Raw genomic sequence first — 21,703 nt, forward strand, 5'->3', positions numbered from 1 at the left:
AGATGGCTTTGCATTCGGCTGCCAGTGCTTCTGTCAGCCATCCCAAGAAACAATGTTTGTGTGTGTGTGTGTATGTACGTCTGTGTGTGTGTGTGTGTGTCTGTCAATGTGTGTATGTATGTGGATGTGAGTGAGTGAGTGTGTGCATGCCTGTGTGTGTGTGTGTGTGTGTGTGTGTGTGTGTGTGTGTGTGTGTGTGTGTGTGTGTGTGTGTGTGTGTGTGTGCGTGTGGCTTGATGGTGATGAGAGTGGTGATGGGGGTGGTTGAGCATGCATCCATCTGTTCCGAGTGGGGTGGAGCAGTGCATCGTGGGTCTAGTCAGTCACTATGGGTTACTACACTACCTGGTACTTGGGGAAGAGCTTGTCCTTCAGGAAGATGGGTGCACAGCCGAACTTGGGTGGAGCCGGACTCCAGAACATTTTCATTTCACGTTCGCACATTGGAGTCTGAGAAAGGAGACATAAATGGGTTGAACCTGTGGTGGAGGACATGTTCCCTCAGGCAAAAGCCTGGTTGCACTCCTGATAAAGCATGAGGAAATGGATAAAAATCGTTCTGTAATGCATTCAGATTGTTCCTTCACAGAGCACCAACAGTTACGAGGATAAATTGTGTGTGTTTTGCTGCCATCTAGTGTTCATTTCTTTATTAACAGGATAGAGGATTGTGGAACATTAGCCTAATGCCTGTCTTGTGTGTCTCTGTGTGTGTGTATATGTGTGAATGTGTTTGTGTATGTGTGTGTGTGTGTATACGGGCATGCGTGTGTGCGTGTGTGTGTGTGTACCTGTGTGTGTGTGTGTGTGTGTCTAAGTCTGTGCATGAGTTAGATGTGTGAATGTGTTTGTGTATGTGTGTGTGTGTGTATACGGGCATGCGTGTGTGTCTGTGTACCTGTGTGTGTGTGTGTGTGTGTGTGTGTGTGTGTGTGTGTGTGTGTGTGTCTGTGTGTGTATAAGTCTGTGCATGAGTGAGAGAAGGGATTCATCTGGTGGTGAGAGTTTGCATCTCAAGGAGAGTGAGAAAGACAGAGACAGAGAGAGTGACCTCGAGCATGACCATGCCTGTCCGTGTCAGTGTGTTAGTATTCTTACAGCATGTCCGTGCATCAGGATGCGGGGTCTCTCCACGTAATATTCAGCGATGCGTTTCCAGTCCGACAGAGCCAGGGAGTTCTCAGGATCCAGGTGAGACACACAGTCCTCCTGCTCTGTGTCAAGGAGGGCCTCTAGTGGAATACCTTGACTCACAATCCTAAAGTAAACATCAACACCCCAGTTACTCAACAAGAATATTCAACCTAGACACCTTGATTTACTATTTACCATAAAACATACAATTTGCTTTAAGTACTTATATTTACCAGAGCTCTGCGATTATAAGAGGCCGGCTTTTACCTCACTGAACTGACAACTTCGGTCATTATGAGTTATTAACAGTGTCCCCAACAAAAGACAAGAAAACACACTGGATAAAAGCATTAAAACTTAAGTAGCCTGTTCCAGTTGCACATTCTTCGCCTTTCCTCAGCAGGATCATTTCCCTCAGAGAAAACGTTTTATTTTAATTTTAAGCCAACGTGCAGTCCTTAGCCAAAAAAACAACAGGCCAATTCCAAACCAGTGTGTTATTACATTTTTTTAGATAGAAGGAAGAAATAGAAAATAGAAAAGTATTTTAGCTCATTGTTTTTTTATGCATTTAATTATCCTAGTGTTTATTTGAGGCAGGCCTTTATATTTATATTTCACTACAAATGTATACAGGTTTGTTTATACCTGTGCGCGTCCAGCTGCTCTGAGCTATGTTTCAGTGCTGCCCTCTGCTGGAGAGTCTGAGGTATTGCGTTGAGCTGGCTGGACGTGTGACAGACCCTGGACACCAGCTGCAGTTCCACAGGCAGGACCTGGCTGGCTGGAGTGGTGCACAGGTGGTGGATTGTCTTATACTCCTCCGTGCTGTGACAAGACACAAACGTACAAGACACTGAGGTTGCTTACAGCTATTGCCAGGCCCTCTCTCGCCCCAAATGACAACATTGTCATCAGGATAAATCAGGATCAGTATATACTTCGGTCTGTCATGTTCTCTCAACTGTAAATGGAGGCCCATAACCTATAAAGATAACTTTAAACCTCAGATTATGAGCCGGGTTTGATATTGTAAAATGTTTATTCAGCCTTCCCCTGCATGTGAAATAAAAATACATTGTAATATGTTGTTATAACACACCTCAAAATAATATATATTATAACAAAAAATACTGACTCGAGGACAATAGTTGCAGATTTAATAAGATTTATAACAATAAGTTGTGGAGACTTGGAAAAAAACACCGCTTTGGTATGACTGCACATGTGAAAACACATGACTCATAATGGCAAAATGACATCTATGTGTGTTGACCAGTAGCATGATTGAGGTCAGGGGTGTTTTTGTATCAGGAGAGGATCCCTCAGAGGATTGGCAGAAGAGCCGCAGGTTTATTTACTCAGGTCCGCTCTGCCATAACTTCTCACTGCTCTTTGAACCGGTGAGACAGAGCCAAAAAAATAAAGAAAAGAAGATATAACAGGCATGGAGAGGAGAGAGGTAGGCGAGAGAGAGAGAGAGAGAAAAGGGGGGATGAGATGAATAACAGAGAAAGAGAGGGACAGGGAGAGAGAGAAATAGGGGAAGAAAGAGAATGACAGACATTGGCACTGTGTGTGGGCTATATGCTAGGGCTCGCAGCAGACAGTCGGCTGGAAATGGAAAAGTCTCTTTCTCTCTTTCACTCTGTCTCCCTCTCTCTCTCTCTCTCTCACTCTGTATGTCGGTGTCTCTCTCTCATTCTCTCTCACCTCCGCACCTCCGCGTCACGCTCCAGGTCTGACAGGGGCGATTTATGGGCACTTCTTCGTTCATCATGGCCTGTCAGCCCTCAGATTTATCACCTCTCTCTGGGCACAGATAAAGCCTGGCGACAGACCTGTAAGGTCACCCCAAAGTCATCTGCTCCGCCGCCTCTGAAAAGGGGAACATTCCTCCACGGCCGTCGAGCTGAGCGCCAGAGTCCCACCCTGTTCCCTATCCATCTAGCCAGAGTCAGGCAGTGGGGCGGTGGGACTTCTGAAAGCCCCTCGACCGTGTCCTGGTGAGGCCTCTTGGTGACCCCAGCAAAGGTACTAATTAAAAAGCACTTGTTTTGAGTGAAGGAAGAGAGACAGAGGAAAAGAGATAGGGAGAGAGAACCAGGAGGGGGCAACAACAGACAGACAAAGTCAAAGAGAGATAGAAAGAGAGAGAGAGAGAGAGAGAAAGAAGAGAGAAAAAGAGAGAGAAGAGAGAGAGAGAAAAGAGAGAAGAGAAAAAAAAAGAGATGCAAAAAAACAACCTGATAAAGACATGGGGTAAGACATGAGTGGGAGAAGGAGTGTCAGTGTGGTTAAGAGTAAACAGACAACCAGCGTCGTCACAGGAGGTAAATCTGCCCACATTGACAGGTGAGCTGTACAGGCTGAGAGCATCCGACCTGTGGGAAGAGAAGGAGGAAGAGTGGAGAGGAGTCGAGTGGGTGTGCTGGCTCCAGACGGGGCGACGGCCGCCCACGGAGCCCAGTGTGACGACTGGGGGGGGGGGGGGGGTAATTACTTGTTGTCTGTCACCAAGACTCTTGAACGGCGGCCGAGGACAGGGGGCGGTGATTAGAGTCCAGAGTGCTGCAGTGCACACAGCCTACCGGAAACTCTGAGACAAGGATCACACTGACAATGCCAAAGTGGCAGCGCTTAAGCCTAACACAATGCTCAGACCATAATAATTTGATTAATTCAAATAAAAGTCAAGCTGATTGCTAAGTGATTTCTGTACAACAGAAAGAAATATCCTACCCCTATAAAGAATGGTACTGCTTTGATTGGTCAGAATGCCTAAAATGTTCCTAGAATGTTCAGTGTGATCCCCCCTTGAATGCCTTTGTGGTCAAGGCCACCCTCTGATCAGCAATCCCTCAACAGCACCGCAATAACAAAGAGAAAAATACAGAGATACAATTTTTTCTACACTGTGAAAAGTATGAAAATCTAAGACGGACATTCTTTCCCAAATTTCAAGTAGGTATCTCACATTTTAAAGATTGTAACAACAATGAGAAATGGCCATACTTCTTGGCAAAGGGCCCTCTGCTGCCTTTATCTTGAAATTGAGGGACTATGATATACAAATTTGTGTCTGATACTCACACACAGACACGCACACACGCACACACACACACACACAACCATCCTATTCTTACTCTTGTTTCTTACAGCTGTTAATTCTAGATCCTTTACCCCCACCCCTTCTTTTTATGTATTAATTGTTTTATTTATCTTTTCTTTAATGGTCTTATTATGTGTTATTGTATGTTACTATCAACAACAGCTTTGGCAATACTGTTTGCATACAGTCATGCTAATTAAGCAACTTTGAATCTGAATTTGAATACAGAAAGAGACAGACTGAGAGAGACAGACAGACAGAAACAGACACGAGTTGCTTTCAGACCTAGGTGTAAGTCTGCATGTTCTGCGGATGTCAAGCGGTTGGGCCGTATCTGAACAACATAACCGGACATTTGGAAGTCCGAACTTTGCCGGCTCTTACACTACTCCCCTCCTAGTATTTCCGACGGACCTTATGTTAAAGAGCTCATGTCTGAACGAAGCGAAGAACATGCGGAGATTCTGTTCATGTGCGTGTTCGACCACGTTCAACCTGTTCAACCACACAGAGGTTCTGTTCATGTGCGTCGGTGTCGTTCACACATAATGTCCGCATGTAAGCATCATATCTGAATCACCCGAAGGGTTGGACATCCGTTTGACAAAGATCCGCATATATTGCGGATGACATGTCTGAAAACAGCTCTAGAGATAAGAGAGAGAGAGAGAGAGAGAGAGAGAGATGAAAAGAGGGAGAGAGGGAGAGAGACGAAGAGAGAGAGAGACAAAGACAGACAGAGAGAGAGATCCACTGATAGCGAGTTGAAAGGGTCACTGAACGAGGTGAGGCATTTAGTCCAGGTAACGTGATTCACCGAGGACTCACCGAGTACACTGGATGGGCTTAAGCAAACAATAATGTAAACGAGACAAATTGTCCTGGTACATCATGTATCAAAACCTTCCTGTGCATTCAGTGTACTATTGTGAAATAACCAATACTACAGAGCATGTTTTTAGAGCTATCACTTAGTATTGACTGTGACCACGTGTATCCAAATAATCGTGGGGCCGTATCAATGCACCCAGTTTTAAGGAAATCTATCTTAAAACACATGTAGGACAGGTTTAAAACTGTGTGCATGAAACTAAACGTATGCTTGCAAATACAAACTAACACTATTCTGAGAGAGATTACAGATCTTCTGCATCTAAATGGCAACAGCCAGTCCAACACTGGAACGTGACGCTTTTAAAAGATACAGTATGCATTCTCACTCACTCTGTTTTTGGAGCCCAGGTTGCCAAATGAGCGAGGCCCTGAATGTTGCTGGGGAACAATGGAACCCTTGGAGGCCTCCTCATCAGTGGAAAGGTCTCTCCTTTAGCTTCTAATCCATCCATGCTGACATCCTTTAACAGCAACAGAAACAGGTTACACACAGGTCAGGCACTTCATGTACACACTTTACACACAAAGATACATTTGCAAAAGTTATTAATCATTTGGGGGGTTTCCACTACAGGAACTTGGGGGTAGTTTATGGGGTCTCGGTCATTCGTGTGTGTCCCCATTAACTCAATGAACCGCCCAATAAGGATAATTTTTGAGAACTTTTACGGGGTAGAAATAACTAACCAGTGCAGCCCCAAAAAACTCCTGCAGTTGTGTGAGATGTTAACGAGGCATGAGTGGAAGACAACAAGCGCATTTTTTAAGCACAGCAAGGCAGATGTTACGGCTAAATCAATTATAGGTCGGGCTACATTAGCTTGTTGAGTGAGGTACACTTCATGAACAAACTGACGTCTATGCTAAAAAGTAGCTAAAGCTAAAAAATAGGCTTTAATTCATCAGAATTGTGATGGTATATTCATTTATCAAGTAATTACAAATGAAACCAACATAAATGCAACATTTGAATTTGGAACAGCATAGGTAGCCTGTTGTGTCTATTGACTTCTGTTAACTCCATTTTAAAAGTATTTGTGTAAAATAATAATAAAAGAATAGGCTAGCTGGTGCAAAAATGTTGATGTTTAAAACCAGCACAGATGTTTTTAGCCTTCAATGTGGATACTTTAGGTAGTAAGAATGTTTACATCAGCTGAAAGAGCTGAATAACAGGGATTCCTGTACATGTTCCTTTACCCGGGTAGTGCACTGAGTCCCTGTAATGGAAACCTATTGGCAAAGGCCACATTGACAAAGCCTAGCTGTCAAGGGTTTGAGGACACCCACAGACTGTGTTTATCGCATTCTTTGAGTGACTGGACATGGCACAGTATATTTGGTTAGTAAGGCTAGTCAGAAACAGCAGAAAAATCTGAAAGCAGAATACTGCAGAACACAGCAGAGTACAGCAGACAACAATCAACAATCTTTATGAGCAATTCACAGACCAGGCTGTATGATCTGATCTTGAAAAGGAAACTTTTATTTTCAGAAGCAAAATGGAAAAAGGAAATAAAGAAGTATGCTAATCCTTTCCATAAATACTATAAATCAAACTGAAGCTTCCTTTAAATATGTGCCTAAAAGATGTCTATGGTTGATAGTCAAAATTATGAGTTAGATTATGCAAACCACATTCCCACACTTCTGGCAGCATCAACAACAGTGACACCAGTGGAGAGGTAACTTTGCAAGTAGCAGGCTTGGCAAAACAAACAACAGAATCATTCAACAAAATCTTCTCCATTTTAAAGGAATTATCCGGAGTAAAATGCACTTTAGATCAATTTACGGATGATTGGGAGTACATACGTTGAGTTGACATCAAAATCATGTCATGGAAATTCACAATTTCGTTGCTGTTTTTAAAAAAAAAAAAAAAAACATAGTCCAGTATTTCTTTTGAAATTGAAATGAAGTTGTATGGACTGGACTATGTTTTTTTTTTTTTAAAAACGGCGACGAAATTGTGAATTTCCAGAGCGTGTTACTCCACACTCGGCAATCGACTCCTACGGACTTTCCCCTAAAGACGCCAGCTGCAGCAGCAACATTTCCGGAAAGGTACTGGCTTGATGAAATTCATTCTGGACTCTCTATCCGACCACATAAAGACCTCGGGATACTTCGGTTTGGCTTTAGGGACCCTCTACCACGTAAGTGTAATGTTGTTTGGAACTGTAGAAGAGGTATAAAAATAGCGTTTTGTAGCGGCGAAATGACTTGCCCTGGTCACTTCCAGGCTAACGAGTTTTGACTAAAAACGGTAAAATCGAACTTTCTCAAAACACATCCGAATGACATGATTTTGATGTCAACTCAACGTATGTACTCCCAATCATCCGTAAATTGATCTAAAGTGCATTTTACTCCGGATAATTCCTTTAAGTTAATTGAAAATTAGATGACTACAGAGGCAGCCAAACTGTATTTCCACTCAATGATTTTAACCCACTTTTCATATTGCTTGACAACCTGGTCTCAAGCAAATACTGTATATTTACAATGTCAATGATTTACAAAGTATACAAATAAGCACAGAAGGTTTTAGACAAGAAATCCTGCACTTATCATCGCTGTAATTGTATACAGAAATATGCTGTATTTACCTTTGACAGTTTCCTTTTCTTTCTTTCTACTTTTTTATTATCATTATTAATAATTAATAATTATCATTAATTAGGCACTCAGCCTAATTAAGGTCAACCTGCCTTCTCAGTAAAAACATCCAGTCTGTGGAATTGTATTCCTGTTAGCAGAAAGTTCTATATTCACTGCTTTTAAAGCAAGCTTTAAGAAGTGGTTGAAAGCAAACCAGCTATGTAACCATTTTTTTGTCTTTATTCCATGTCTAGTTTTCCATTTTTATTCCACTTTATTTATTTATTTATTTATTTATTTATTTATTTTTACTTTGTAGGACTAATAATAATAATAATAATAATAATAATAATAAACTTTATTTATATAGCAATAATAATCTGGCCTGGATATATACGGTGTCCCTGTTAAAAAAGCGTTTAAATCAAATAAAAAAATAAAATGATGTTGTGAGGCTAATGGAGGTTCACGTCTAGATCAATGTCTTTATTTGGTGTTTTAGCATAGACCATGACCAAGAGACAGGACCTACCCTCTTTCCCTTAGCAATTGTCATAGGACATAATGTTGACCTGGTATTCAGTTTAATTGATTGCATCACCTGCATAGAGTAGTAGGCCTACTTGTAAAGCTCCCAGGTAAAATCACAACAACAGTATCAACATCTTATTGGTTTGTTTTCCTTCAAAAGAATACATCAACACTTGCCTCTGTGAGTTTCAAATCAGGCTGCTCAGGTATGCCATCCATCTTGAAGACTCCCATGGGCACAATGTGAGATGAGGTGAAGGTTCTAGTGGGACTCCTCTGGATTGGCCCACACACCACTGGTGGTGAACTAGGGCTATACTTCACATGAGAACCCTATGACAGAAATAAACACATTCTGAATTTTGTTAACTAATGAACTTGGGTCAAAAATGATCATCATTCTTTCAACGCAACAACTTTGTATTCATCGAAAAATTATTTTCATCTTTCATGTCATCATTCTAGCCTATGCTACTGCACGAGCGAGGAATTATGAGAAAATACTGCGAAGAAATTATTTCAAGACGCTCTATCATCCGCACCAGGTACTCCAACTATAAAGTCATTTGTCACTGTGCTAGGCCCTCCGCTGCGACACCTTCCAGACCCAGCTGGAAGCCCTTTGTCCCAGCTCCACTAGAATGTTAACAAGGCCATGAGAAAAGTCCTGTTCTCCGGTGGAGGTATTTATGACACTTGTAAGCCATCCCGGTTTGAACAGCTTAAGTGACTATGATAAGAGCCTGTGAAAAGAAACAACACTGCACCCATTTTCATACAGATATAGACGGCCCTATGATACCATTATGATAAGATCGTACCAATGGCTCTGCAGGAGGTGTGGGTCTGTCACTCTTTCCCACGTCATTTGCTTCATATGTTGATGATTCTTCCTGTAATTATATTTTGAACACTACATAAATATACAAAATATACATAGCATTGTAGAACTGTCATGATAACTTTTTTTGCTGAACAATATATTGCACTTTTAGACCATTTTATGCTAACTGTACAATAATGTACACTGTAACTGTACAATAATGTAATAATGTACAGTAATCTCCACCTGCAACTACAGTTGTTTGTTCCCAGCTCAGAAAACTAAATGTGATCATGTTTCAGGTGAGCGACTGAAAACACAGACTTTTTATGAAAACAGGATTTTCATGAAATTGTATTTTAGTCCCTCATTTAGATTCAGATCTCGGTGCGATTTTGTGCAATATCCTGAATCCTATTGTGGTGCTGAAATGATTTAGCCACCAGAATTATAAAAATTTTTGTTGGTGAGATTCCTCCAAATCCCCCTCAAGGTTCTTGACTCTTGCACCCTGACTTTAAAACTCGTTCCGGCACCGCTGCGGACCCCTCAAGCTGCTGGTACTTCTTGCGGGACACGCTTCAGTAGGCCCAGTGGACTCATCACCATCGGTGTGCACCCTTGACTCAGTTTAGTCAGTGTAGGTTGAGTAAGTTACTCACCATCATGAATTAAATAACATGATGCCCCCCGGGCAAGAACAGGAATGGGACCCATGTCATCTGCTTGGACATCAGGAAAGTAAACTACTGTACCACCAATGTTGTGGGGTCACAATTGTCCTATTACTGAACTACCGATGCATGTTCTTAGTAATACTGCCAATTTTATCACCATGGAATTCAATTGCATCAGTTGAATAGGCTACATGTAATAAATTTGAGGTAATCAGTCATGTTCAAATGCAGGGATGGTACGTGTATTCAAAGGGACAAAGAAAATATGTCACATAATTGGGTAACACTTTACTTGACAGTATCGACATAAGAGTGACATGACACTAACCCCAAACCTAACCCTAATCCTAACCCTAACTTGTTATGACAAAAACCGAATGACACTTAATGACAGAAGCATTATGCCGTAAACATTTATGACTTGTTTATGACACGTTCATGACAACGTCATGTCACTCTTATGTCGATACTGTCACTCTTATGTTGACAAGTGTAACCCATAATTAAATAGAGAACAAACTGCAGCATCACATCTCTACATTGGGCTTACCTCATTGTCCGCAAAGTAGTCATCCCCGAGCACCTGTTTCATCAGCTCCTTGATCATATTACCAGAGGCAGAGAAGGCAACGGTCCCACTCTGTAAGGAGACTATGATTTCGTCGACTGTCCGGCGGCATGTCCTCACCAAAGTTTTGGCTGCAGCCTCCTCCTGACTTTCAACCTCTCTGCCAGCGATGTTCCTGGCCTCCTCCAAAAGCTCTGTGGCAGATTTCACACTGTGGGGGATAATGGGTCCTTTTGTCTTCTGGCCTAGGGGTGTTTTGTCCGACTCTGGTGAACGTGCAGGTCGTGCTCTCCTTCTTTTCCTCCTCTTCACCTCGCGGTGGGCTCTGGCGGACTGACCTGAGCCTGAATCATCACTGCTGTTGCTCTCACTTAAGTTATCAGAGCTCAGTGTGAGGCTGTCTCGCTGGAACAGGTGCTGTGACGTGTATGCCTTTGCCACCCTGGTCCCGGGGGCAAGTGCCTGCACAGAGCGGATGTGCGTCTTGCGCACCTTGGCCTCTGTCGGGGGCCTCTCTGATCGGGGTTTAGGTGGAGGCTGCGGCCTCTGTGACATGGACACCGCTTTGGTGGTGCCGGCGAGCTGAGCTATAGCTGGCTTGAAGACAACAGGGCTGTCAGGAGCATTCACAAGTGGGTTTTTAGATGCCCTCTCCTCACCAGTGCTCTGAGGCGGGCTCTCTTGACTGGGTGAGACTGACATTTGCTTATCAGGGAGGAGAACAGAGGATGGCGGAGATGGCAAAAGATCCGCTCTGAACTCCATAAAACCAGGTGACATAAGACTCTGCGGTTCCAGTGGTTTCGGTGAGGCATGGTCTGCACCTTCGGAGGTCACAGGTAACTGGTCTGACCCCTGCCAATGACAGCAGTCGGAAGGTAAGGTAAGGCTGGTAGGCCTACTTTTTTCTTGCAACCGCTTGGCCTTAATTTGCTGGTATTCCATCTTGGACTTCTTGAGAAGCACTTCTACTTCCCTCTTCATCCTCAGCTCATCATAGGGCTTCAGTATTACCTTTTTACTGGGCATATTTCCCTTTTAAGGTAGGCTACCTATTAGAGAGTGTTTGTGTGACAGAAAGAAAGGAAAGAATAAATGACTGGCGTTTTTTTAAGTATAGTATGTTAGGCCTATTTATTATTTTTTCTTCTATCTCTTACTAAATATGTAGGCTTAGCTTATTTGGAATCAGAGAGAAGTGTTTAGCCTATCAGTCCTGACATCTGAGTAACTCTGTGTCTTAGGCAGCTATAGCTAAGCTGATTTTCTCCTTGTCAAATCAAGTAGGCTACAACATCAAAATATACTAACCCATAAACCCATAAAGAATTCACAACGGAACGACATTCTAACTTAGTAAAATATTAGCCATAGTGTATAGACCACTTTCTGCAGGACCATAATTAAGTTCATATTTTGCACCACTTCAGCTGTGACGATGTTTTAAAATGACGTGTCAAGTAACCTAGTGGACAAGTTATAGCCCACTTACCTGTTAAGAAATGTTCTCAAAGATGTCTTCAAGGATTTAATAAAGCTGTTTTACTTCAGTAGGATAAATAGTGAATTGATTTCAGTGGGACTACTGGGCTAACGTTACTGGTGAGCCTAAACTACTGTGCATGCTAACTTTCAGTAAAACGACCTGCATCTCCTAGCAACCAAAGCACACAGGCGAGGAGCTGAAGAACTTCCTGGGAAAAAAGTGAAACGTAACATCAAAGATTCTAGAATCTTTGCGTAACATTGCGCGTGCGAAGATGGCCCACCACAAGCTTTAGTGATAGGCCTACAATATTTCCGACGCTTTCGCACGTTCCGTGCTTTAAGTACTATTTAGGAGAAAATAAATAAATACAAGGTTTGCCATTTGTCAAAACATTGGCAAACGTTAACAAACAAAAATAATGATTGAGAAATGTGCTGAAATTAGGCTATATCTACGATCAGGAAATCAATATAACCAAAGCCTATATGGGAACATTACAGGATACAAATTTACCTGTGGTCTGTCAGAAACAAGACTTGTGCCTTGATTATAGCAGGGTCACATTGTTGATCTATTCTAAATATTAGGACCGGCTAAATAGCCTATAAAATGCAAACCATCCCCTGGTTGAGAGTCATGATTTAGAATTCAGGTGCCAATTAATCTAGTCATTTGTTTATGGGCATTTGAGTAGGATCGTAGGAGACTTGTCTACGCGCATCCTTTGAGTGCCTACCACCAGGCTTAATTTCCCGTGCTTCATGGTTCGGCTAAATCGATTTGTCCGCTCTAATGGTGTTAGAGATCACTTGGAGATAATCCCCTAGAAGTGGATAATTATCGATGTCATTCGCTCATTAACGGGTTTACAGGTTGGGAAACTGTAAATCCATGTCAGCAACAGCACGCGACTGGGGAGTCTCTCTCTCTCTCTCTCTCTCTCTCAGTAACCACTGTGTGTGTGTGTGTGTGTGTGTGTGTTAGAAAATTAGTGCATATCAAATTATGTGCTCCGATCGGAATGACAGTTTACGGCATGTCGTCATATTTTTTTCATGAAGAGCTAGGCCCATCTCTGACAGGAAAAAACGCAGGCCCACTACAAAATTGCATATAGCCTACCACTGCATACAACCAGACAAAAAAACAAAGCATATGTTTTCAGTGTTCATTTTGATCACAAAAAAACTCCTACAATGCAAAGTAACCAATCCCCTTTAAACTGTGGTAGGCTTGGCCTGGGTAGAACTGACAGCCTGCTTAGGCTATTCACGGTAACTTACCTGCTTTCCTGACGTCATTGTGCCAAACAATGTTTGATTTTTTTGTATTGGCAACTGTAGGCGTGGATACACAGTTTCTTGTCAGAATAACAATGACAGGTAAATGCACTTTGGCTTACATTCTGAGGATATGACACATGCAAAAACACAATTTACTCCTCTGCACATTTTTCTGTTTCAGGCGCTTTTACAAAGGCTATCTGTAAATATGTCAGGCCCTGGGAATTTTGCGTCACACATTCCCTTGTATTTGTACAAGAACAAGAATAGGCCTAAGGATGCAGAATGCCAAACAACTGAGAATATACATGAATAAAATGTGAATTGTTCGTACACAATTACGCCGTGATTGTATTGTATTTTTTGTGAGAGTGTGAGAGTGCATCTTCAAATAGTCAGTAGGCCTACTAGTAGCCTAAGCATTAGTAAATTAGGCCGGCAAATCCTCAGTTGCTCGGTTTCTCTCTGATGTTTCGGACATGACCAAATTAAAATTCAGGACCAAGGCAAATTATTTTTAATAGACTTGTAATTGGTTGTCTGTCGTTGTATGCTATGTTGTCGGTGTTACACTCTTTTAAAGATTCATATGTGGAACATGTGTTGACTTATGCGTAGAATAATTAAATTCTATATTATTTTATGTTTCGTTTAGGCTATATGTATTTATATATGTGCGTTTATCCAATGAAATGATTTTATCGGAAAGAGACGCAGCAGTTGCAAAGCGCATGTAGGTGTCACCACAGCGACCCAAACGAACAGGGGAAAGTGGGATGTGCCATTTTCTACGTAACAGCTAGGGGGAAGATCTTCGAACACCGCTCTCAAGTCACCGTGCATTCAACATTTCCTCACTTTGACGAACCCCCTCAAGCCACATCCCGCTGGTGACAGCGCACCAATAAGCTTGGACACATATTTCTCTGAAAACTTGGGTCTGGGAACTGCATGTTGACCATCTGCGGATTTCCACCATAATGTTGGGCACTGTGAAGATGGAAGGTCACGAAACTCCCGACTGGACCAGCTATTACAATGACGCGCAAGAGGTTTGTCATAACTTTTAATGAGTTTTTACTTGAACTGTTTAATAATCAGAGTAGCTTGAACAACTAGACAACGGAAGACTCATTATTATACATAAAAATGCATTGTTTTGATATTAATGCTGAATTTAAAGATATGTTCTTTATGCTAGCCACATGGAGTAGGTCCGTTTAAAAAACTAGAAGTAGAATCTGAACACATCTAAGCGACCCGTTTAACAGCATGAGTCTGTTGAACTCGCTTGGGGGCAGCACTGATCTCGTCAGTTGGCCTACCACAAGCCGTTACTGTGCCAGTCGTGACAATGGGCACAGAACACTTGCTTGCCGCCTTTCTAGTGCCAGAACAGTCATTTACCAACATTTCTATATAATTATGGTAATGAAACACCGTAACTTTACAGGCTAACAGTTTTCTCCAATCTACAGTATTTCTGCAATTAATCATATAGTTATGCCTCCTTTATCAACTGCAATGAGATTAAATTATTTTGATTGGACTGCATTTGATATCCTACTCTTAAACAATGCATTTAATCAGTTGTTTTACGCATTTACACCTTTTACGCATGCAGGGCATGCACACCCATTACTACATTGGAGTTTAATTTATGTCCAAGATTATAAGTGTTTAAGTTAAGATGTGAAACGCATTTTTAGTAGCCTATCTACTACGTTTAATCTTACGTTGTTATTTAATTTTGTTTGAAATGTTAATTCAAAATGTTAAAACTACTTGTTGAATAACAGTAATATTTCATTGATGCACATCAAAATAAATTATCAGTATAATATGGATGGATGTGCAAGGTTGTCATATCGTTTAGGGCGTGTGGTCATAGGATAATATGACAAATTCATAATATAGTCATGAAGTGTTCAAACGTTGTTGTTCCAGGTATATTCACCCATGACCAACACCAGCATGAACGCAGGATTGGGTTCCGTGCAAAGCATGAACAGTTACATGAGCATGTCCACCAGTGGGAATATGACCTCCAGCTCTTTCAACATGTCTTATGCCAACCCCGGCTTGGGTGCAGGACTTAGCCCAGGAACCATGGCAGGGATGCCGACTGCCTCCAGCGCAATGAATGGAATAAGTGGTGGAGTACCACCTATGGGCACCACATTGAGTCCCACTAATATGAACGCCATGTCCGCTCAGCAAGCTTCCATGAGCGCACTGAATCCTTACTCTAGTATGAGCCCCACGATGAGTCCCATGACCTATGCCCAAACTAACATTAACAGGGCAAGAGATAACAAGACCTTCAGAAGAAGTTACCCTCATGCCAAGCCCCCTTACTCGTACATTTCGCTAATCACAATGGCTATCCAGCAGTCACCGAGCAAAATGCTCACTCTCAGTGAAATATATCAGTGGATCATGGATCTCTTCCCTTACTACCGCCAAAATCAACAAAGGTGGCAAAATTCCATCAGACACTCACTGTCTTTCAATGACTGCTTCGTCAAAGTCTCCAGGTCACCGGATAAACCAGGCAAAGGTTCATACTGGGCTTTGCATCCCGATTCTGGAAATATGTTTGAAAATGGCTGTTACCTCCGCAGACAGAAGCGCTTTAAGTGTGAGAAAAAGTTGTCTCCAACTAAGGGAGCAGAGGGAAGGAAAGACCAGACAGGCGGTTCTGGCTCTCCGGCGCACGACAGTGGCAACTCCAAACCAGGGCACATGGACACAAGCTCGATTTCCAGCTCCAACCAGTCCTCCAGTCCCCACAGCTTGGACAGAAGCGGTAACCACACTGAACTAAAGAGCAGCGGGCCACCCCTGCACCCCGCAGCCAGCTCGGCCACGTCTCTGTCATCAATCCCGTTGGCCCCGCATTCTATGGGCCATGAGACCCAGCTGCACCTTAAAGATCCCCATTACTCATTCAACCACCCGTTTTCCATTAATAATTTAATGTCCTCATCGGAGCAACAGCACAAACTGGACATGAAAGCTTACGAACAAGCACTGCAATATTCATCCTATGGCTCAGGGATGTCTTCCAGCTTGCCCCTCGGCAGTGCGTCTATGGCTGGAAGAGCCACAATGGACCCTTCGGCAATAGAGGCGTCTTACTATCAAGGTGTGTATTCCAGACCGGTCCTAAACACATCTTAGTATCCTCTTATTTTTACTGATCTGAGGACCGACAGAATCTTTTTATTTTATGTTATATTTTATTATTATTTTTTGCATGCACACAGTGCAAAGGACTGTTACTTTCAAATGTAAGAATGTGTAAGTGTATTATAAACTATTCTGTAAACGTGTTTCCATGAAAGATTGTATACCCCAGATGTAAATCATCGCAAGTGTATTTAAACCATTTTGAACTTGTAAAATAATGTTGTATTCCCCAAACTTGTAGTCTCTAACGACGAATGTGTCCGTGTGTTACAATGTGCATGAATGAAGGTCAATGTGGTGTTGTGGAACGCGTGCTGCAGGTTAAAAAAAATCAAAACAACATGAAATCAAAACAAAATACAAAAACAAAGCACCTGTTTCAAGTGATTTTTATGTTGTTAGCATATTTTACATTTTTCGTTTTATTTACCATTTTGACAAAGGCGTTTCAATCCCAGTCTTGTATCAAAACAACTTTATTCCAACTTGAAACTGCATTAGAAATAATAAAAAAATATGTATTTCTTTATGAAGCAAATACTTTCAGTGGTTGGTGACATCTTTTATGCAGACAGATTGAATCTTCACTGAAGAATCAGGGAAGCCTTTCACGTTTTTGCTTATTCCTTTTCTCTTTCTATGTGATTAAATTATTTCGTTTAAATAAAATCTGATCACGGTATTCACATTGTTGTAATTCTTCTAATTACACTATCGACGTCATGCGTCCATGCAAAGTCCTTATCGCTATTTTAGGCTATCATAGTAGACTACCCTTTATATTTTTTTCTCTTTTAATTAGCCTATAATACCGCCTAAATGGAATTAAACAATCACAATGTAAACACGCTAATTTTATTTCAAGCTAAATAGGCCTAATATATTCTGCCCCACCCCCTTTCAACTGTTTCTGTCGAAATATTACGGTCTTTTCCCATGAAATTATGGTCCATATTTTGTCTCAGTCATTATTGGTAAGTGACCAAGAGAAAATCCAAATATAACTAACCTAGAGCCTCAAAGACCTGTCTGATAAAAGATCGGATCGCGTTTTAAATGGGATTTTTAACAATATCATAGGGAGGCCAAATCATCTTTTTGTGAACCGTAACCTACACGAGGGGCTCCTGAACCTGAACAGATTTGACTTTGATCATGGTATTTTGTAGACACACATTTTGGCTGAGTAACCGTGAAATTCATTTAATTATCATGTAATTGCCCCCTGATGCGTAAATAAAATGGAGAAGCGCAACTGAGCATCATGAAATCACATGGAAAGGCAGGTTTACCGACATTCCCTTCTGCTCGGACATTAACCATCTTGTAGGCTGTAAATAACTTTGATCATTTTTATGTCCAATTAAGACTTTTATTACAAAAGTTTATTTAAAGAACTTAAATGTGAAAGGTGAAATTATATACATTCACAGCTCTATAATAGTGTAATTGTAGCATACGCTGACGCATTTAAATCTACAATTGAGCAAACAAAATCTAGGAGAAAATGGCATTGGTGATTATTGAAATTATAGTTCAAAAACATTCAATTGTTCAGGTAGACAAATAGTCCATTTTAAGATCATAGGCTAGGGAATATGCTTTTTATATGATGTACCCTACAAGGAAAAACTCTTTTTTAGGAACGTTTTCAAAATGTTTATCAAACATATCTTGCTAATTTTATTTATTATTGATTGTATTATTAAATATGTATTTTCTTTAATTTAAGGATAGGCTACCTATTGTGCCAAATAGCGAATCAGTGTCGATGGTAGGCTACCTTATAGCCTATAAAACAAAAGGCTCAATTAGTTTTTTTTTATTATTATAAAAGACTGAACAGCTTTATGATTTCGCACAGTCGAATTTGTAAATGATTGCTTTGAAAATGCATTTAGAATGCACTACTTGTCGAATTTGTATTAATAAAAAACTGAAGGTAGCCTATGCCTTGTCCACGTCAAATATCTGCATATATAAACAATAACGAATAATGATTTCGATATTGTCACCAATGAGATAACATCTGCCCTATATGATATGATCAATTGACAATAGAAATGGCCTCAGGTCTGTGTGACCGAGGGGTAGGCTATTCCTCCCCTCACTTGAGATTGCAGGCGTAATGGCAATTGGTTAATTGACAAAAGAAACACAAGTAGGCCTACGTGTTGAAAAAAGTTCTCCCGTTAGAGAGAAGTTGTTTGCATGAGAAATCTTTTAACTTTACATGGATCGTGTCCATTGGTTTGCCCAGCTGTTGAAAAAGGTTTGCCTTTGCGGTGTGGACGCTGCTGCTAGAAATGTCGAAAGATAAAAGGTGAGGGCCAATAATTGTGTATTATTATTCCGCCTAGATTTCACAATTTCTTATCATGTTAGAAATACTTTGACCATTTCTTGCTTCCCTGGATGTCACAAAAATGTGAATCGGACAATTTAGTTTGCCTAACGTGATGTAATGTTCGTGCCTAACGTGAATGTATTTTCAACTAAATACATCGTTATTATTATTATTATTATTATTATCAATTATTATTGTTATTATTATTATTATTATGTTGTTGTTGTTGTTGTTGTTGTTGTTGTAAGTAGCCTATTTTAGGCTACACCTGTGTCAGTCTCAGCATCGAGTGCGCTCACTGAAGTCCACTAGCCTTTATTAATTCGAAACATATGCTATCAGCGGGCAGTGTCCAGCGTCGAGATTTCACTAGCGTCTTGTTTTCCAACTTATGTGGCATTTCTCGTAAGGCCATCAAAAGAACTGGCGCTTTCTTCAGCCTTATGGACAAAAATTTCTACTACAATGCGCCAACTCCTTTACTTCAAAAGCGGCCATCAGCAAGCCTACCCGTAGATCTTTCTTCTCTGTCTTTTCATTCTGTGGTTTTAGAAAGCCACTACAGGACCAAGGCGCTCCTAATACCTTTTGATGGGGATTGAATTAATTATCTCCAATAACACAATTGTGCTCAGGCAACGAAAAGAGCAAAGCAATACCCCTTCAAAATCACACGCGAAAGAAAGGGGGCTTTCAAAAGAAGAGGGAGAGAAGAGGGAGAGATCTCTATCCGAAATCAGCTTTAGTAGCAGCTGGTTTTCCATTAAAAATTATACGGAAGAAGTTTATTAAGGCTTTGTCCCCTCCTAATATGCGCCGACTATGTTAGGTTGGTGGTCTCCTCGCCTGCCTGCTTGTAGCCTCGTGTTTAGTGTCTTTATTATAGGCTACTGTTTGAGAAGCAGCGAACAGGATCGCACTTGATCTATTTTATTTATGGAACAATGAGAATAGGAGTAGATTAGCATACCATAGGCTGCATCATCCTACATTTCACATTAAACTAAATGCAGAGGCAAACCAATAATTACACTAAATCATCTTGAGTGATTACCATAGAACACCACACCAATAACCTAATTTAAGTTAGGTCTATTCCTGGGGGTCATATTAGTCAATAAATGCAACTTTGCAATTGATGGCTAGATTTGAATGTAGACTACAAGGTTCGTTTTTAAAGTGCATGCCTATTTAGGAACTCCACCTTCATGGATAGGTGTGACTTGCTACGTGCTCTGATTTAGGGCTCACGGTAGCCAAGTGCAGTTGCTGTCAAAATGTGTGGATGGACGGTGCAAAGTGAAAAGGCTTGGAAATAGTTGGTGTCGTTATAGCAACAGGATCAGTCACGCTTTTCTCTAAGGGTCATTCAGCACCGTGGCTGCTGGAACGCGTTTTTAATTAAAGCGTATAAAAACTTGTTTTGTAGTCATGTCATCGTGCGATTGGTTCTCAAAATGGATAATCAGGATCCCCCTTTGATGGCCCGGTGCACCACCCGGCAGGACTCCATGGAGAGATGCACATTATCTGAGCCCCCAAATCCTACAGCACTGAGTCGGCTACTGCAAAAATACAGACATCCAGCTCGAAAGATTGATGTCAGTGGGGCAAATACATAGGCCTAATAAACATTCGATATTTCTCAGGAACAGATGCTTTTTGCAACCCAGGCGTCCACACGTACACAAGGAAAGTTTAACTTGTTTTACAAGTAGGATTATCCGACAGAGAAACCTACACAGAGACCTCGTGGATTAAATCGTGGGGGACACCCAGGTTGTGCGATCTCCACGGTTACCAATGGAGGAGAAATCGACAAGCTTGTCTTGGTGTCAAGCATTATCTAAGGGGAGGGCAACACAGCAGCATGTCCCGCCTAGCCAACACATCCTTTTCTTTCCACCACAACTTTCAGAGCGACCAGTGCGCCCATCCAACATATTTCTGAGTACATAATCGATCATGTTCGGGTACACAAGTCACTGCACTGCCCTCCTCAAGCAAATGACACTGGGACGGGGACAGGGCTCGGGAGGGTCAACTCATCAATATGAGAAAAGGAAACGTAAACGATGCGGATATAATTGGTTGGTATACAGTCCTCAGCAAAGGTCATCCGATCTCTTTGGCACTCTCATGTTTGGGAATTATCAACATGCAAAATCGCTTCTTGAGATTACCGACCACTTGCTGCAAACAGGACTGAAAAACGGTCAAACAGTTGAAGGTGGGCCACGCATGTGAAAGTAGGCCTCTCCAAGAACGCACGTTCAGCCACCTGACTGAAACAGAATAGGGACAGCACATTTTTTAAAAAGTTATCAACCCAATCAACATTAGGCCTATTGTACACAATTTCGTGTAATTATAGGATGGTGACATGAGGGAATGGATTTAGCTTTTCCCTCCTATACTTCCTAGACTGTATAACACAATTATTTTTTCGCGAGGCTGTGCATGGCTAACCATTTTAATTATATTGCCTACGTAAAGCACTTTTCCGAAAACAATTTTAGATGACGCAGGGCCATATACTCTCCTCAATCAAAACAACTACCCATATTTTGGCCATTCTTGTAGGCCTATAGTTTCAATTTATTCTTTTTTTAAAAGACTAAAACGGATCTCTTATATTAAGGAAGTAATAAGATGAAAAAAAAAAAAACGTAATATTAACACACCTCACAAAAGTATTTTTACTGATTTAATATCAGAGGGATGATACAGGACTTCTCTCTGCCACCCAAAGATATGTCCCAAATTAGTACCTTTTGAAAACTAAACCTTAGATAAATACAGGTAGTCAAACAGACAGCGTTATCTTTAATTTGAAGATAATAGCCCTCTGGTGACTAAACATATTAGCTAACGACAGAGTTTAGGAAGCATTAGCTCATAAATCATTTTGCATGAATTTTGGGACAGGAAACCGTAGAATATCTGGCTTTTTTGTGTAGGCTATATCATCATTCAATTAAAGTAGCCTATGTCAACAAACAATAAATAATAATAATAATAATAATAAAATAATTGATGCAGAAACTGC

General features: G+C 41.2%; 2 protein-coding genes across 5 annotated transcripts in view; one reads left to right on the plus strand and one right to left on the minus strand.

Annotated features, from left to right (window-relative positions):
• ttc6 (tetratricopeptide repeat domain 6) overlaps positions 1 to 12,017 on the minus strand; it is a 44,885-nt gene extending 32,868 nt beyond the window's left edge. For all 4 annotated transcript variants that reach the window (XR_006025270.1, XM_042071227.1, XM_042071226.1 and 1 more), the window contains exons 1-8: positions 11,836 to 12,017; positions 10,326 to 11,395; positions 9,097 to 9,168; positions 8,453 to 8,608; positions 5,471 to 5,601; positions 1,783 to 1,962; positions 1,099 to 1,258; positions 346 to 450 (exon numbers count right to left, since the gene is read on the minus strand). Coding sequence is in view for 3 of the 4 variants with exons in the window: in XM_042071227.1 (XP_041927161.1) it covers positions 346 to 450; positions 1,099 to 1,258; positions 1,783 to 1,962; positions 5,471 to 5,601; positions 8,453 to 8,608; positions 9,097 to 9,168; positions 10,326 to 11,372 (1,851 nt within the window). In the remaining variant the exon portion in view is untranslated. The remainder of the gene's footprint in view (positions 1 to 345; positions 451 to 1,098; positions 1,259 to 1,782; positions 1,963 to 5,470; positions 5,602 to 8,452; positions 8,609 to 9,096; positions 9,169 to 10,325; positions 11,396 to 11,835) is intronic.
• Positions 12,018 to 13,962: 1,945 nt separating this feature from the next.
• On the plus strand, positions 13,963 to 16,836 carry foxa1 (forkhead box A1). The gene is made up of 2 exons (XM_042071235.1): positions 13,963 to 14,167; positions 15,063 to 16,836. Exons 1-2 carry the CDS (start codon positions 14,096 to 14,098, stop codon positions 16,296 to 16,298), a joined length of 1,308 nt encoding a protein of 435 aa, XP_041927169.1. The 5' UTR covers positions 13,963 to 14,095; the 3' UTR covers positions 16,299 to 16,836.
• The last annotated feature ends 4,867 nt before the right edge of the window (positions 16,837 to 21,703 follow it).

The sequence above is a fragment of the Alosa sapidissima genome, chromosome 19 (assembly GCF_018492685.1).
Source record: "Alosa sapidissima isolate fAloSap1 chromosome 19, fAloSap1.pri, whole genome shotgun sequence".
Lineage (NCBI taxonomy): Eukaryota > Metazoa > Chordata > Actinopteri > Clupeiformes > Clupeidae > Alosa > Alosa sapidissima.

Excerpts from the sequence above, each read along its gene's own strand:
- foxa1 (XM_042071235.1), top strand. The coding sequence starts at position 14,096 with ATGTTGGGCACTGTGAAGATGGAAGGTCACGAAACTCCCGACTGGACC. Across the intron at positions 14,168-15,062 it reads ATTACAATGACGCGCAAGAG|GTATATTCACCCATGACCAA; the intron begins GTTTGTCATAAC and ends TTGTTGTTCCAG.